This window comes from Nelumbo lutea, chromosome 2 (assembly GCF_056320005.1).
Source record: "Nelumbo lutea isolate HS-2025 chromosome 2, American lotus-T2T, whole genome shotgun sequence".
Classification (NCBI taxonomy): domain Eukaryota; kingdom Viridiplantae; phylum Streptophyta; class Magnoliopsida; order Proteales; family Nelumbonaceae; genus Nelumbo; species Nelumbo lutea.
The window spans coordinates 52,123,248-52,140,848 of NC_142685.1; the positions used below are offsets into that span (position 1 = coordinate 52,123,248).

General features: G+C 39.0%; 1 protein-coding gene across 2 annotated transcripts in view; it reads left to right on the forward strand.

The window, feature by feature from the left end:
• Window positions 1–230: 230 nt before the first annotated feature.
• Window positions 231–17,601, forward strand: part of LOC148870662 (uncharacterized) — a 30,199-nt gene continuing 12,828 nt past the window's right edge. For both annotated transcript variants that reach the window (XM_088971276.1, XM_088971277.1), the window contains exons 1-3: window positions 231–473; window positions 13,895–13,934; window positions 14,094–14,177. In XM_088971276.1, coding sequence (XP_088827402.1) covers window positions 420–473; window positions 13,895–13,934; window positions 14,094–14,177 — 178 coding nt within the window. In that variant the 5' untranslated portion in view covers window positions 231–419. The remainder of the gene's footprint in view (window positions 474–13,894; window positions 13,935–14,093; window positions 14,178–17,601) is intronic.

Consider the following 17,601-nt stretch of genomic DNA (forward strand, 5'->3'; position numbering starts at 1 on the left):
ACATTTTTCAACATAAAAGAATAGGACCCACCTGCCTGATAGACTGTTCGTATCATTCCGATCCAACGGTTAATAATTTTTACGTGAATGCCCGTGCACTACTCGTCTTCTTCTTTTATTTATAATTCCCGGTTTCCTTTTTATATTTCAAAAATGTCACGTCTGACCGACGTGGCCCAATTGAAAGGCCACAAAGAGAACATTTTAACTATAAACTCGAAAACCCCTCTGACGTTTTTCTCCTTCTTTTCGTTTTTCTGCCTTTTGTTTTCTATTTTTCTTTCTTCCCATTCCTTCAGCAGGACGAAAGGTGAAGTTACGGCACTTTTGAATCAGTGTTGCAGGGGGTCTGAAAGGGAGTTTATATTTTATTCTTCGTTTCATGTTTAAAGCCATCACTCTCCTTTTGAGCATCGGCCATGGATGAATCTTACACTAGTCTTCCTTCCAGTCATTTGCTCGGTTCAGTTCCTGTACGTATCTGCTCTCTTTTTCTCTTCGTTGTAATCTTTCATAGAGTTGCCTTAGGTCTAGGGTTACGGAAAACAAAAAACCAGCATGTGTTTTTTTTTCAATTCTTAACAGCGAAGATGATGGACGTCTCTTAGTTTCACTAGATGAGTTCTTCTCCATGCTTTATAAATATTTCTGGTTTGGCATGCATTCTGGGATATTTCGATGCATTGAGATGTTGCAGTGCTCCCGCAATGTAAAAACAAAATAGTAAATTCGGTTTCCATTTCATCTATTTATTTCTTAAATTCAGGGCAGATCGAACTGAAAGTAAGTTAAGTTGTTATTTCACATTTATTTCTTAAGTTCTGGCTATGTCGAACTGAACTTTGAATCAGGTGCAACTTAATTATTTTAATCACTTAATATAGGCATGCTCATGTGCAAACCAAAAAACCAAAGTGTCGTTGGAATTTATGGAGTCATGAATGTTAACATGGCTTATATGGTTAAATTAGGGTGAAGAGATCTTCGTGGTGAAAAAAAAAACTATTGGGTTAAAATTGTTTGGAAGAAATGTCCTTCTATGTCGAATTTGTTTTACACTGCACCACAAATGAGAATTTCCCTGAATTAGAAAGGTATTTTAGGAGCTCAGGCCTCATTGCCAAGGGCATTAGATGGGCGGTGAGGAATGGGAAGAACATTAGTTTCTGGACTGATTATTGGCTAGCTAGAGAACCTCCAGATAAAATCCAAAACTTAGATTATGAGAGTATTGATAAAAAAAGTTGATAAGTTTATGAGTTGCCAAAACAGGACCTGGAACATTGATAACATAGCACTACTCATCTCAAGTGAATTGTTGGACTAGATTAGTGCTATCCATATTCTTGGTGAAGATGTGGATGGCAATTTGGTTGAGAGAGGAAAGCTCAGGAAATTTCACTATCAAATTGGCCATGGGATGACAAACCAGTTGCCAAAACAGGACCTGGAACATTGATAACTTAGCACTTCTCATCTCAAGTGATTTATTGGACCAGATTAGTGCTATCCATATTCTTATTGAAGATGTGGATGTCAATTTGGTTGAGAGGAAAGCTCATTAGACTTCTTTATCAAATTGGCCATGAGGTGACAAACCAGTTACCAACTAATAACCCCATCCCATTGAATCTAAAGTTCTAAACATGTACATGGAAGATTAAAATCCAACTTAAAATAAAGATTTTCTTGTGATTACTTCTAAGAGAGAAATTGTCTTCAAGTCATAAATTATGCGCTCATGGAGTAAACATTGGTTCAGCTTGTAGAGCTTGTGAAGAACAACATGAAGATGAAACCATTTATTTGTATATTGCCATGTAGCAAGGGCATTGTGGAAAACAAGACAACTGCTCCAGGTTACCAAAAGTTTGCCGACATGATGGGAATGAATTAGGTAAGCAAATGACGATAAGATTCACATGCTTAGGCATCATATAGCAACTAGGCACCCTTGGTTGGGCACCTCGCCTTAATACAGTGACTTGTAGTGACAAGGTACCTGCCTAGATGTAAGGTGCCCACCTACACCTAGGTGACAAAAATTACCGGTTAGGTGCCTTATTATAATATATCCTCCTTAACCATTAAAGGGGATTCTGCTAATACTATAGTTTGGTTACAAGTAAGGGAGGGCCCTAGAGACTAGCCCACTTCCTAGCTGAAGCCAGGGATATCTTAGGCTCTATGAATGTGAAGTTGGTCTGGATTCCTAGGGAGCAAAATTCTGTTGCTGATTTCCTAGCAAAATCAGGGGTCTCTAGAGATTTCTTGTTTAGTGACAATTGTTTGCCTATGTAATCCTGCCAAGCCTCTCTTGGCTTCAATACATCCTCTCATGTACTTCTGTTTGTTTCTTCTTCAATAAAAAGTTACCTTTGCTTCCAAAAAAAAAAAAAAAAAAGAAAGAAAGAAAGAAGAGAGGGATAAAGAGGAGGTCCGTTTTTTTTTTGTTTTTTTTCCTATTCTCTTTCTTTCTCTCTCTCACATTAAGGCCTCATTCTTTTGCTAGGAACATGTTTACTTAAGCTCTTTGCACCAACCACTTTTCCTTTGTTACCACTTTTATCCTTGGGTTTTGTGTGTTGATAGGGGCATTTTAGTCCCACAACAGTTTGGGTGGTTTTCCCCCCTTCCATGGGAAAGTGTTTTTTTTTTTTGATAATTTCCATAGGAAAGTGATTTACCCACTTACCCAGGAAAGTGGCCCAAATTTTACCTGAGGGAAATGCACTTCCTTAGGCCCTACAATTCCTTGTAAAAGAACGTGGGGAAATTGGTCAACTTCCTTGTTGATCTACTTTCCTCCTCTTGTACATTGCAAAAGAGCGGGTCCTAAATAAAACGGCAGCTCTACCCTTGTTCCTTTTCTCTTTTACTTACTCTCTATCTTAAATTTTTATCATATAAAATTGTAGTCTTCTTAGTTGGTTGTGCTTTATTAAATACTTATTATATTGGTATATTTTTTTGAAGTACTGATTATTATATATAAATACTATCATGTTTTTAGATATGACTAGTGTAACGACATGTGTTATGCACACATGCAAGTAAAGGGTAAAGATATAAGTTGGTGTTATATAGTCAAATTTAAATTTTATGATTTACACCAAAACCAAGGCAAGTATCCGCTTTATAATAGTATGGATGATTTGCCATGTTTTGACTTTTGAAAGGAAATTTAATGTTCTTATAAGGAGAATTGTGTGAAAGAAATCTGGTGCAAGCCTATTCCCCCAAAAATCCAAGTTTTATGTTGGGAAGTATTCCTTGGTAAGATAAACACTTGTGATATGCTGCAGAAAAGAAGGCCATATATGTGCCTTTCTCCTCACGTGTGTTCACTATGTAAGGAAAGTGGTGAGACCCTTTCTCATTTAATGATATCTTGTTCTTTTGTGCATCAAATTTGGGATTTCTTTTATACTCTATTTGGCTATAGGTGGGCTCCCCTCAAGATGTGGTAGGACTCTTCAACTATGATTTCTTGAGACAGAGAAAGAAAAGAGGGATGATAATGTGGAAAGCAACAAAGGTAGCAATCTGTTGGGTAATATAGGAAGAGAGAAACAACAGAATCTTCCTAGAAAAAGGTAAAATAGTAGAGGAAGTGATTGATAATATCAAGGTGAGAGTAGCCCATTAGGTAAAACTCTTGGACTGCTTTCAAGTCTTCTCGATTGCAGATATTCTAAGAACATGGTCCGAAGTAGCACAATCTTCGAGAGTAAGAGATAAAATAAGGCCGGAGTGGAAACCACCTGAAGGCAATAAAGTAAAGCTGAATTTTGACGGGTGCTCATATGGAAATCCAGGCATCTCAGGAATAGGAGTACTAAGAAACCTTGACAGGGGGATATTGGGCATGTTCTCAGGGCCAATTGGCAACGAAAACTTGTTGAAGGCTGAGCTACTGGCATTATTACAAGGGTTAAAGCTAGCCAAACAACTAGGATGCAGACATGTTAAAGTGGAAGGGGATTCAAAAGTAGTAATTTCATGGGCAACAAATAGCAGCCACACCCCATGGACGTTTAAACATGTAATAGAAATCACTGGTTGCAGTTTTAGACAAATTCCTTGTGAAGAGAAAGAAGAAGAAGATGAAGAGTTTCAGTAGTAGAGAAGAAAAGAGGAGAAGAAAATGAATAGGATGTCAACCAGAATTGAATTAGTTCTGGCCACCAACCTCTCTTTGTATTATATATACTTAACTTAAAAGAATAAGAGATTACAAGAATGCCCTTAGTAGGGCGACTACTTAAGTAGCTAAACATTTACAACTTAAAAAACATAAACTAATGGACCTAAGTAATCAATGCCATACGTCTGTGTGTACCCTTTTGCAACAAGTTTGGCCTTATACCTTTCTATACTTTAATTTGCCTTATATTTGACTTTGTAAATCCATCTACATCCCACAGTTTCCTTGCCCTCAGGTAGATCCACAATCTCCTATGTTTGATTATTAATTAAGGCTTCTATCTTTTCCTGCATAGCAGTCTTCCACTAAGGTTTGGAGAGAGCCTCACTGACACCCTTGGGTATAGACACAGAGTCAAGAGAGGAAAGGAAAGCACGGTAGGAAGGAGAAAGTCCACTGTAAGATAAATACTGTGAAATACAATGAGCAATACACTTTTTCTTCCCTTTTCTGAGAGCAATAGGAAGGTCCAGGTTATTTGTAATGGGATTAGTAGAATCAATGGGAATTGAAATAGTAGAGGGATCAAGAGGAATATCTGAATCCGTGTCAGCTGAATCTGGAGTCTCCAAGGAATCGATAGGAAGTGATGTGAGTTCTGTTGCAGTAGAATCAACCTCCCTGTGAAGTCTCTATCGTGAGTAACGCTGAGAAGCAGGATGAAAGGGAGGTGGTAAGGTAGGTGACATAGGAGGATCAGACATAGGAGTGGACACAGGAACTGGAACCAAAAGAGAGATAGACTGCTCACTCATTTCCCCAAAACACTCCCCCTGAGAATGATTCTTTGAAAAGAAGGATGTGGACTCAAAAAATGTGACATCCATAGTAACATACCGAATCCCAGAGACTGGATCATAGCAGCAGTACCATTTATGATTTTCTGCATATCCAAAGAAGACACACTTCTTTGCCTTCGAATCAAGTTTCGAACGATGATGACCAAGAATATGTGCAAAGCAAACACACCCAAACACTGAGAGAAATATGGAACATCTCCCCCTCAGGAAAAAGGAGACTGAATGGGGTGCTAAATCCAAGTATACGGGAAGGCACCCTTGTTAATCAAAAAGGCTGCTATGAGAATTGCATCACCCCAAAAACGAATTAGAACTGTAGATGTGATTTTCATGCTTCTTGCAATCTCAACAATGTGCCTATTCTTTCTTTCTACAACACCATTCTGCTGTGGATTGTAGGAACATCTACTCTGATGGACAACACCATATTCTAACAGATACGAAGCAAGATGTTTTTCAAAATATTTCCTGGCATTATCTGATCTGAACACCTTTATTCGTATCCCAAACTGTGTTAGCACCATCTGATGAAATTGCCTTACCAAGGATGTTACCTTATTTCAGGATCTCATTAAGTAAATCCATGAATATCGAGAAAAATCATCCACAAATAAGAGAAAATATCGATAACCACCTATAGAAGGAACATGATAAGGTTCCCACACATCAGAATGAATAACATCAAAAGGAGATGAACATCTTTTATTACTAGCTTTAAAGGAATTCCAAGTTGACAACCTTCACACTCCAGACTTGACAAATTAACGGACTTAAAAAGCTTTGGAAACAAGAAACTCAAAGAAGAAAAAGACAAATGACCTAAACGATTATGCCAAAGCATAATCTGACTCACAGACCTTGATTCACTATCCCTACTGACATGATGACCCTGACGAGGAGGAATCACATCCAGGAGGTAGATTCCATTCACTTCACGACTACTCCCAATCGTCCTCTTTGAATCCAAATCCTGCAAAATACAATGACTAGGAGAAAAAAATATTGTACAATTTAGGTTCTTAGTCAAACTACTAACAGATAACAAGTTAGTACTCAATTTGGGAACATGAAGGATAGAGGGAAGGGAAATGGAATCATTGATCTTGATAGACTCCTTCCCAACAATGGGAACATGAGATCTATCAACTGTGGAGACTCTGTCTCTACCAGAGCAGAGCTGGTAAGAGGAAAAGATAGTTAAACTATGGGTCATGTGCTCTAAGGCTCCAGAATCTATAATCCAAGGAGGTCCCTTCTTACTTGTAGTAGAAACATAATTTGTAGTGGCATGTAAACTACCTATGTGAGCAAAGGAAGTAGAGTGTGCTCCACCAGAATCACCTAAACTTGGCTGTCCACCTGTTACTGAAATAGAACTAGTTGTATCTCACTGATTCAGGAACTGCTCATATCTCTCAAATTCGGCCCTCATTGCAACAACTGCAACAAACTCTAGAGTAGCTGTAGTGGGAGGGGCTGGTATGTCACCAGTGACTGCCATGTGAGCATTTTCCTTCTTGTTTTTGAGTCTATTTGGCACTAGATGAGAATGAAGCTTCCAACAAGTATCTCTTGTGTGTTTAGGCTTCTTACAGTAGTCACAAATCAAATCCTCTGTCTTCCTTCTTGATTTCACTACCACCCTGGTCTCCACTCTGTTTAGGTTCACAGTGCTAACCATGATCAAAACCAGAATTTTTCATTATCACATTTCTCCTGCTCTCTTCTCCTAACACAAAGGCATATGCCTAGGAGAGAATAACATTGTCCCTAGAAAGAATGTGCTGTCTTGCAATATCATACTCGGGATTAAGGCCAACAAGAAATTCAAAAACCCTATACTTCTCTAGGAGCTTTTGATAGGTAGTTGCATCCTTGGTGGTTTCCCAAACAACTGTCTCCAGATGGTCAATCTCCTGCCACAGGGTTTTAAGGGCTGAAAAGTAAACAACAACAGGTCTATCTCCTTGCCTTGTGGCAATAATCTGATTTCTCAACTGATAAGTTCTAGCAACATTCTCCCTCTATGAATAGGTTTCTGCAACCCCATCCCATATTTACTTAGCTATATTTGCCCACAAAAGAAATTTACTTATATGCGGCAACATCGAATTAAAAAGCCAAGTCATCACCATATAGTTTTCTTGTACCCATCGGGAGCTGTTAGTTTCGGCTTTCACTTCTTCACCAGTGATATACCCTAACTTCCCACGAGCACCAATGGCCATCTTTGCAGATTGTGACCATTCTAAGTAACTTGAACCATCCAACTTAATTGTAGTAATGGTTGTAGCCCTACAGAGGTCTCTGACACCTCCTCCCATTGGTCCCATTTCACTCCCGGGCTTGTTTTCAATTCCGTTACCCTCAATAATTATCAAAAAGGGGGGAGAAGGTTACTGTAATATGCAAGAATATCAAATAAATCACTTTTGGTACTAATGACACCCTTCTGGTGCCCTAGATGGTCCTCCCACAAAAGATTCACTTTTTGCGGGACGGGAGAAGAGAGAGAAGAGGCAGCCGCTCTCTCCAGAAACCTCCAAAACAGGCAGGACTTGAACTCCCCTCCTGAAAACTCCAAGGAACCCTAAAAAATTAGGGCACTACTTCCTAGGTCAAAATTGAAGAGTCCAACAGAAATAAGACTCTCCCCTTTTCTCCAGTTTTTCCTAATTTTGATGGGAAACCCTAGACCAACTATAGGGAAAAATAGATCCACCAAAAAAATCCAAAAATTGGGCATACCTGAGATCTTCGATCAACCTCTTAAGTCACCATGCAGTTGGCTGATCTAGGGCTGCATGATAGAATAACTCAAGGAACCTTTGCGCTTGCTCTAATACCAAGTAGAAATCACTGATTGCAGTTTTAGATAAATTCCTTGTGAAGAGAAAGAAGAAGAAGATGAAGAGTTTCAGTAGTAGAGAAGAAAAGAGGAGAAGAAAAGGAGTAGGATGTCAACCAAAATTGAATTAGTTCTAGCCGCCAACCTCTCTTTGTATTATATACTCAACTTAAAAGAATAAGAGATTACAAGAATGCCCTTAGTAGGGCGGCTACTTAAGTAGCTTAACAGTTACAACTTAGAAAACATAAACTAATGGGCCTAAAGCCCAACAACTTCCTAACTTAACAACTTAAAAATAAGAAATAAATAACTGGGCCCAATAACTAGAAATCGGCCCAACTCAACATTCCCCCTCAAGTTGGGAGTAAATGTCACACATTCCCAATTTGTGTAGGTCATGCTCCAGCTTGTTTCTTGCTACACCTTTTGTGAGAACATCAGCAAACTGCAGATCAGAAGCAATGTATGGGAGACAAACTTCCCCAGAAGTCACCCTTTCTCTGATGAAGTGTCTATCCACTTCAATGTGCTTTGTCTGGTCATGCTGAACAGGGTTATGGGCAATGTTAATTGCTGCCTGATTATCACAGTAAAGAATCATAGGTTCTTCTACCTTCACACCAATCTCTCCTAACAAGGAGCGGATCTAGAGAAGTTTTTGAAACTCCATGTGCCATGACCCTGTATTCTACTTCTGCACTTGATCTTGCCACCACTGTCTGTTTCTTACTTTTCTACGAGATTAGGTTATCCCCAACAAGGGTGCAGACTTCTGAAGTAGATCTCCTGTCATCAAGGTATCCTGCCCAATCAGCATCTGTATAAGCCTCTAGCTTCAACTGTCCATGATCAAAAAATAGTATGCCTTTGCCTAGGTGTCCCTTCAGATAAGCAAGAACCTTGTCAACAACCTCCCAATACTGGACTTGTGGGGCATGCATGTATTGACTCACCACACTCACTGCATAGGAGATGCCTGGTCTTGTCATACACAAATACAACAGCCGCCCCACAAGTCTTTGATATCTCCCAATGTCCTTTACCAACTCATCTTTTGATGTATTAATTTTGTGATTATGATCAATAGGAGTACTGGCTGCCTTTGTTCCAAGCTTCCATGTTTCTTGTAGAAGATCCATAACATACTTCATTTAAGAAATAAAGATTCCATCTTTTGATCTTGCAACTTCAATGCCCAAGAAATACCTAAGCTCTCCAAGATCCTTAGTTTCAAATTCCCTGTGTAGATTCTTCTTCAAACTGTCAATCTCCCTTAGGTCATTCCTTGTGACAACAATATCATCCACATAAACAATTAGGACTGGCACCAAGGATCCCCTCCGCTTCACAAACAAAGTATGGTCAGGTTGAGTCTGAGTGTAGCCAAAAGCAACCAAGGCCTTCCTGAACCTGTCAAACCATGCTCTAGGTGACTGCTTTAAACCATAAAGTGACTTCTTAAGTCTGCATACCTTTCCCTTTTCAGCTTCACTGTAGAAACCAGCAGAAAGATCCATATACACTTCCTCTTGCAGATCTCCATTTAGTATATGGCAGCAAGAGAAATAGGGGCCAAGAGTATGTGGCAGCAAGAGAAAGAAGTATCCGAACAGAAGTCATCTTTGCAACTGGCGCAAAGGTCTCTAAGTAATCAAGGAGGTTGAGGCTGAATTTAAATGGGTCCGTAGAAGTGCAAATGGGCTAGCTGATAGATTAGCAAAACAAGGGGCATCGAGACAGCAATTATTTTGGGCTACATTGTAATGTGGGATGAATAGAGTGAGGAAAAGGGATCAACAGTCCCATCGTCAAATTGTACAAAATGTTTTCAATCTGAATCTGAATCTTAATAAAACACATATTTATTGATAAAAATTTGCTTTTTTTCAATTTAATTGATATATAACAAAGGGAACTAACCGTTTCTTTTCTTATATAATTTTATAAAATTCTCATTATCTAGCCAGCACCTAGTCACCCTTTTTTTGATAAGTAACGCCTAGGTACCCCATTGCATGGGCTGCTTGACAACTATGAGATGAACTTGGAAAAAGTAACATGTTCTCTAGGAAATTTAAAAACAGAGAAACAACTAGATTTTTCAACAATATTAACCCAATGCCAGACAGCGTGATTGAGAATGATTCAATAGAGATGGTGGGTTATGTAGAAAATGGTGTGTCTACCCAAGAACATTCCCACACCAAAAGCGTATGATCTGTGTTTCACATATTCCACCACAACCCAGCCAAGTCAAGATCAATTTCGATGCATCAGTTAGCAGTGAGGGTGATACTTCTGTTGGATATCTTTCAAGGAGCCACCATGAAGAGCATGCTTGCAGCAAAACTCTTTGCTTAGGAAGGACCACATTAACATGACAGAGACTTGGGTGGAAAAGGTAGTGGTTTTATTGGATAAAGACTTGAACTTCAATGACAAACATGAGTTTCAGCAATTGTTGGAGGGAAGGTGATTCTAAACTTGTGATAGGCTGCATCAACAGAAAAGCGGACATTCACTGATTTCATCATTCGTACCCTATTCATTTCAAATTTATCCTCACTTTAAGAGAGGGAAACCAAGCTACTGATTGCATTGTCAACTTGGGACATGGGGTTCATGATATGATCTGGAGAGGCTGGCCATGGACTTAGGTCTCCCAAATCCTTTTTGAAGATGCCTGGAGGCATTCTTCCCGTAGGCTCGTCTTTTAAGCCTTCTACTTGTATACCAAATAAAAGTGTCTCTAAGCAGAGTTTATAAATCAATTTGATGGTTCATCAATGATGAATGACCTAGTATTTGAAAAGTTTATTCTCTGTAAAGAATTACTTGAAAAATGTTGAGATGGATGAGTGGAAAAACTAATTATTTGTGTAGCACTTTTCTAAAAAGTGAGCATAGCAGAAATGCGAATGTTGAGATGGATGAGTGGAAAGACTAGAAAGGACAGGATAAAAATCAATTTTGATGGGGTTGGTGAAGACATTTGAAGGTGTTTCAAATATGAAAGTCAATTTTGAAATGAGTTGCATTTTTGGGATTAATTTGGAAGAAAGAGAATTAGAAGCTATATCAAAGAGTCTTGAGTGTTCCATTTCCAGTTGTTCTTTGACCTATTTGGGGCTCTTTTTAGGTGTTAATCCCAAGGAGAGTAGATTTGGAATCCAATTCTAGAAAGGTGTGCAAAAAGATTAGCAGTGTGGAAGAATGAAGAAGAGTTACATCTCATTGGATGGTAGAATCACTTTGATTGGGTCAACCTTGGCAACATTTTCGCTATATTATTTGTCAGTATTAAGGATTCCACAAAAGGAGGCTAGGAAGATTGAAAAGGTAATGAGAGATTTCTTATGGGAACCAGGGAGGAGAAAAACGATCATTTAGTGAGATGGAAGATAGTGACTAAAGGCTGATAAGAGGGAGGTTTGAGTTTGGGTAATGTAGACAAGAAGAATTTAGCACTGTTAGGTAAATGGATTTGGAGGTGGCCTTTGGAGAGAGATAGTTTGTGGCATGAAGTGATGGCTAGCATTCATGCCTGGCTGAATTCTGGATGGGATGTAGGAGTGTCTTGACGGGTTACTCTTCCTTCACCTTGGGTCTTGGAAAGCTATTCATAGTATTCTTCATTAGTTTCTTATTTTCGTTAGGTATGATATGTGTTTTAGGGATGCTGTCAAATTTTGGGAAGATGTTTGGGTTGGTTCTTCTACTCCTAAGGATTTGTTCCCCTCTCTGTACTCTGTCTTTGTACAAAAACAAATGTCTTGGAATTTATTGCTTCTCATATTCATCCTTTGGCTCATAATTGGGATTTTGGGTTCCGAAGAGGGCTGAGGGATGCCGAACTTGTCGAGCTCAATGGGCTGTTGCAACTTCTTGATTCTGTTTGCTTGGATCCTTCCAAACCATGTAGATGTATTTGGATTCCTCACCCGAAGGATTGCTTTTCTTGTGCTTCTTTCTTTGAGTCTCTTTGTTTGTCTTCTCCTTCTCAGCCTTTCCTTGCTAAGGAAGTTTGGTGGGCCTATTCCAACCAAAGTAGGAGCTTTTTGTTGGGAAGTGTATCATGGGAAGATTAACACTCTAGACATGTTACAAAAAAAGAAGACATATCACTTACTAATATCCTGCCCTTTTGCTGCATATATATGGGATTTTTTTTTTCTTTGTTTGGGTGCAGGTGGACCTTACAAATGGAGGTAAACGAGCTTTTTGACCCTTCTACCTTTGTCTTGCCTAAAAGAAGGGGAAGGATTATGTAGAGACGTGTAAGAGCAACGGTAATATGGACTCTTTGGGAAGAATGAAACAATAGAATCTTCTCAAGAAAGGCGAGAAGTAAAGAAGCGATAAGAGATTGTATAATGGTAAGGATGATACACTAGATTAGGACCTTGGATTCTTTCTTGCATTGTCTTTTGATGATATTTGGAGAAACTGGGAAGTGGTGGCTAGAAGTTCTTCCATAAAAGGAGTAAATATAATGTGGAAGCCCCTGACTTGAAAATTTTGTTAAACTAAACTTTGATGGGAGCAGTCAAGGCAACCTTGGCCCTTAGGGCATAGGAGGGGAATTGAGAGACGAAGAAGGAAATATCATTGCATTATTCTCCAGTCAAGTGAGAGTGGGGGATTCTATTAGGGCAGAACTGCTTGCTGCTTTGAAAGGGGTATGGATCTCTAGTGATTTGGGCTCGATAAATGTGGAGATTGAAGGGGACTCAAAATTGGTGGTAGGATGGCTGAAGGATCTAGAGTCTATAACCTGGTGCTTTAGGGATGAGATAAAGAATTTTAAATGGCTAACCAGAAAAATGAATTTGAGAATACTTTGGGTCCGGAGAATGGTTAATGCTATGGCAGATGTGTTAGCTAAACCAGGGGTAAATAGGGATAATTTGTATTGGGCTCAGATATAATTGTCAATTGTAATTTGCTTGATATATGAGAGGCAGCACCTCGTGCCTCTCTGTGGGGATGCTTGTACTGCCTATTTTTATTGTTCTTTAATAAATTCTTACTTTTACTTACAAAAAAAAAGGAATGGATAGGATAAAAATGAACATATCCATAAGAAAGTAGACTAGGATGGTTTGGGCACATGGAGAAAAAACCATCTGCAGCACCAGTGAGAGAAGAAATTATCTTTTGCAAGTTCAAGGGTCTAGAAGAGCTACTAGGGGCAGGCCAAAAGGACATGGATTGGAGTAGTGAGATATGACTTGAGGGTCAATAATTTAACAATGGACATGACACTAAACAGTGTGGACCGTCTGAACAGGATTCATGTAGTTGATTCCATAAGTTTGGACAGGGCTTAGTTGAAGTATATGTGAAGCACTTCTCCTAGATTTCTGAAGTAGATCAATTATTGCTTGCAATGCAACAGGGAACTGTAGTGGGTGTATGGTGTAACTGTCATGTATTTGCATTGCATAAGAATGTGAATGAAAAATTATGAAGGTCTAACATCCTTCAAGCTGTTGACAATTTTCATTCAGTGCAGTTTAGTTAGCAGAGGTTTTGAGTTTTGACAAGTTATTTGGTGTTTGTTCTGCAGTATGTGATAAGTTATTTTGTCTATTGTCTAATTTGGGCTTCAATTGTGAAATTTATGAATTTTCATCCATAGAAAAAGCTCTAGGATACCTAATGCATTGGTTACATGAAAACGTGTACTTGACATATGGTAAAAGCTACCTCACCAAACTTTTTCTTTTTTTTTTCTACTTTATTTTTTTGCTAATTAAGTACAAGAAGATTGCATTTAGAGAAATGACAAAATAAAGGAAGTTTGCAATGTAGAAAGACTGTCAGTACATTTCTTATACTTGGAAATATGTTGTTATCATCATTGTCACTTCTATTAGCTTCTGGAATATTTTCTTTTTATTTACTGAAGGATATTAGTTTAGTTATGCTCAACTGTGAGCTTTCATATGTACATAATACATATTGCTTGTCTGTGCGTGTCTGTTGTTTTTTCCCATCTTTTTATTCGTTTTGAACCATTGTTACTGTCCCCAGGCTGTAGTAAGTGAGGAGAAGAAAACAACTAATTATGAAGGTATTATTCTAACTTATAATTGTTTTGGAACAGTTCCTTTCTTTTCTTCTTTCTTCTTTGCCCTCTTTATATTTACACTTTTTTTTGATAAATTATATTTACACTTGAATAATGCAATTTCTTTTACCTCTTCCTTTGTTTATTTTAACTTTTATGTAGTTCCTGAAGCAAACTTGCAAATATTTCCTCCTGCTATTGGAGCTGATAGAGGGCGTGGATATCAATCTCTAGGAAGCCTGAATGGTATGTTGCTCTTGTTATGATCAGTGCTCAGATTACATGTTATTGTATAAGAATTTCTATTATCTGGAGAATTTAATAAAAGATATCTCAGTCACAGTTCAATGGGAAAGAAGATCGGAAAATGGGCTGGCAAATTTCCTGGCCAAACAAGGAGTACATAGGAATCAGCTCTTTTGGGCTCACTTGTAAGCTTTATGATGTAGTTTGGAGGCTGCACCTCATGCCTCTTTGTGGGGAGTTGTATGATGTATACTGTGTTTTTATTGTAATTAATAAAATTACCATTATCTATCAAAAAAATCATGGATTAAACTAATATATCTTAGATGCAGGTTTATGATTGTTATGGATGAAAAACCAACCTTTGAAATAACTCTACTAATTTCTCTGTTATTGATAAAAAAAACTCTACTAATTTTAAAATTAATGCAGTAATTGTAAAGTTGAGTGGCAAGCTTGTTCTTCATCCACTGCTTAATCACTACTCTGTTAAACTAGCAAAAAATAAAAAAAAAACCTTTTTTTTTGCTTCACTTATCAATGAGCAAATTGAGAAGTGTTGAAGTTCCCAGTTGGTTGGGTGGTATTAGTCAACATGCATCTTATTGGACATGGATGAAATCCTTTTTTTTTTCTTTCATTTTTTAATCAGCGAGTGGGAGATTAAATTAGGAAAGTAACTACTTTCAGGTTTATAACTCTTTGGAAATTAAAACATGACAAGTGGATTAGGGTTTGAGGTTTTCTGTCATCTAAGAAAGGTGGTTGCAGTGAATGGCTTTTACAGGATGTTTGGAAGTGCTTAAAAATAAGCACTTATTTGGGCCGGGACCACATCATTAAGCACTTATAGGTATTTGGTAAATAAGCCTGAAATAAGTGCTTATTTTAAAAATAAGGGCTTATTTTTTAAGCCCAAATTTCCAGCTTTTTTTAAGTGATTAAACAATAAGCACTTATTCAATTTTTTCCTCCAGAATTGTTCCCGGTCAACTTTTAGAATACTGGTTATACCCTTTCAACATAAAAAACGTTGGGCACTGCCGGTGACTTCCTGGACCAGAATGGCGACATATCCACCAATAGGTTGTCCTAAACAGGTTGTTGGACAAATGCTGCAGGCTTTCTCTTACCTGAACATGATTTAGTGAAGTATATAGTGATAACTTGCATCTGTTACCTGAACAGGTTGCCGCTTCTCATCCATTTGTAAGCTTGGGTATAAGCGGCTGTAGGTGCTTGCAGCCAAGTGTGAGGGAGGGTTCATTCTCCCAAAGCCCACGTGAAAGCTGATGGACCTTCATGTTCAAACTTCCCATGGGGAGGGGAGGATGAGACTGAGTGGTGATTATATAGGAGTATTCAGATGAAAAAGAGGGAGAGAGTGTGCATGTGCGTTATTGTAGGGGGGTTAGAAAATGTGGAGTGAAGTGGTGCCTGAGAAAAAAGACCAAATGATGAGGTGAGGTTGACTTGAGGAGATGAAGAGAGAGAGAGAGAGAGAGAGAGAGAGAGAGAGAGAGAGAGAGAGAGATGGGCACTTGTTTTTAGGCATTTATTCAATAAGCACTTATTTTTAACAGAAGCACTCCCAAACATGGCCAGAATGTTGTTGGTACATTTTAGAGTGAGCCGAATAGGGGTAGTTTAGTAATCTCATGTCAGTTAAGTACTTTGCTTATGTGGCTGTTTTATTAGAGTACTCTGCCCCACACTTAAGTGAGGGCAGTTTAGTCTTTGTAAGTGTAATTAGAACCTAATAAACATTAGGGGGTCGACTGAATGGGAGACTAATCAATTTCGACTAAACCCTCCTGTTCTCTCTTTCTCTTGTCTTCTTCCTCATCTTCTTCTTCCTTCTTCACTGGTTCGGGTTACTGTAGCTGCTCCAAAACATGGTATCAGAGCGAGGTTTCTGACCTGCTTCTGCTTGTAAAGCATCTCAGCTGTGTTCGTGACACCTTCTTCTTCGTTTCTGGTTAGTTAATGGAGAGAGCTGGTTCGCCCTAGGTCTGAGACATCACAGGTCGTTGCTCTCTGCTGCGCACAGTTTTCTTCATCAAGGAAGGTGATTTCAGCAGTGAATGGTTGGCCGATACTCTCAAAGGAAGGTTGGTTATGTAGTCCTTTTGTGTTGCTGGTATTTCTGGATAGGAACCCTTCAAGAATCAGTTAGTACTGATTAGAACCTAGAGAACTAGGTTCATTGTTGCCCTAGGAAGGGCTGTGTGTGCAGTAGCCGAATGGTGTAGGGCTGCTGTGAGTTGTTGAGTGGTGTTGGGGCTGCTGTAGGTGGCCGAGTGGTGTAAGGTGGAATGCAGTGACCTTGCCAAGCTCCTTGTGGTTGTGTAATGCCATCTTAAGCGTGTTAAACAAGTCTGAATTGGGTGTAGCAGTTTGATTGTGTTGTGGTGCTTGTGATGCACAATTTTTTTTTATTGGGTGGTTGTAAGAGGGCCTACTGTTGTGTTGTGGTGCTTGTGATGCTTATGTGGGTCGTAGGTGTGTGAAGTTAGCAGTAGTGTGAAGAAGAACGAGTGTGTGCTCCCACTGTTGTGTTTAGGGGCTGCAATAGGTGCTGAAGTATCAAACTGTGAACAACATCAATCAGCTTGTAGCTGAGAAGTAAGGTTAGAGGCAATTGTGAAAGAGTACAATGGCAGCAATAGGAGATGGCTACAATGATCAGAAACCTAGTGTGGTAATTTCCTCCGACTACCTAGGGGTACAAATGACCTCAATTAAGCTGAATGGGGAGAACTATGTTCCATGGGCTAAATCAGTGGAAGTGTTTCTCAAGGCAAAGAAGAAAGTAAAGCATGTAAGAGATGAGAAGCCATCGGAGGACTCTCCAGGGTTTGATGATTGGGAACAAGAAGATTCTCAAATCATGACTTGGCTATGGAATAGTATGGAACCCAAAATTAGTGCCAACTTCATGTTCCTTGATACGACTAAGGATATATGGGAGCATGCTAAGAAGCTATATTCTGGACAAGATAACACAACAAGAGTGTATCAGCTTTATCAGGAGTATTTTGATTTACAACAAGGAACCAAAACACTAGAAGAATATAAGGAATGAACTCAATGTCTATCACCCCCTTACTCCAGATATTAAAGTTCAGCAACAACAAAGAGAGCAACTTGATGTTACAAGATTTTTAGTGGGGCTGAAGTCGGAATATGAACCAGTTAGAGCCCAAATATTGGGGGGATCTACTCTTCCTACACTTGAGGAAGTATTCACAAAGCTTCGTAGAATTTCTTTGGGACAGACAGAGAACACACAGTCTGATAGATCAACACTTGTGATAGGTAGAGGGGTTGGACATAGTACAAGAGGGGGAGGTCATGCTCCCCAAGGAGGCCGTGGCAGTTCCATGATTAGTCGGGGTGGTCGTGACTCAGGGGGAGGCCGTGG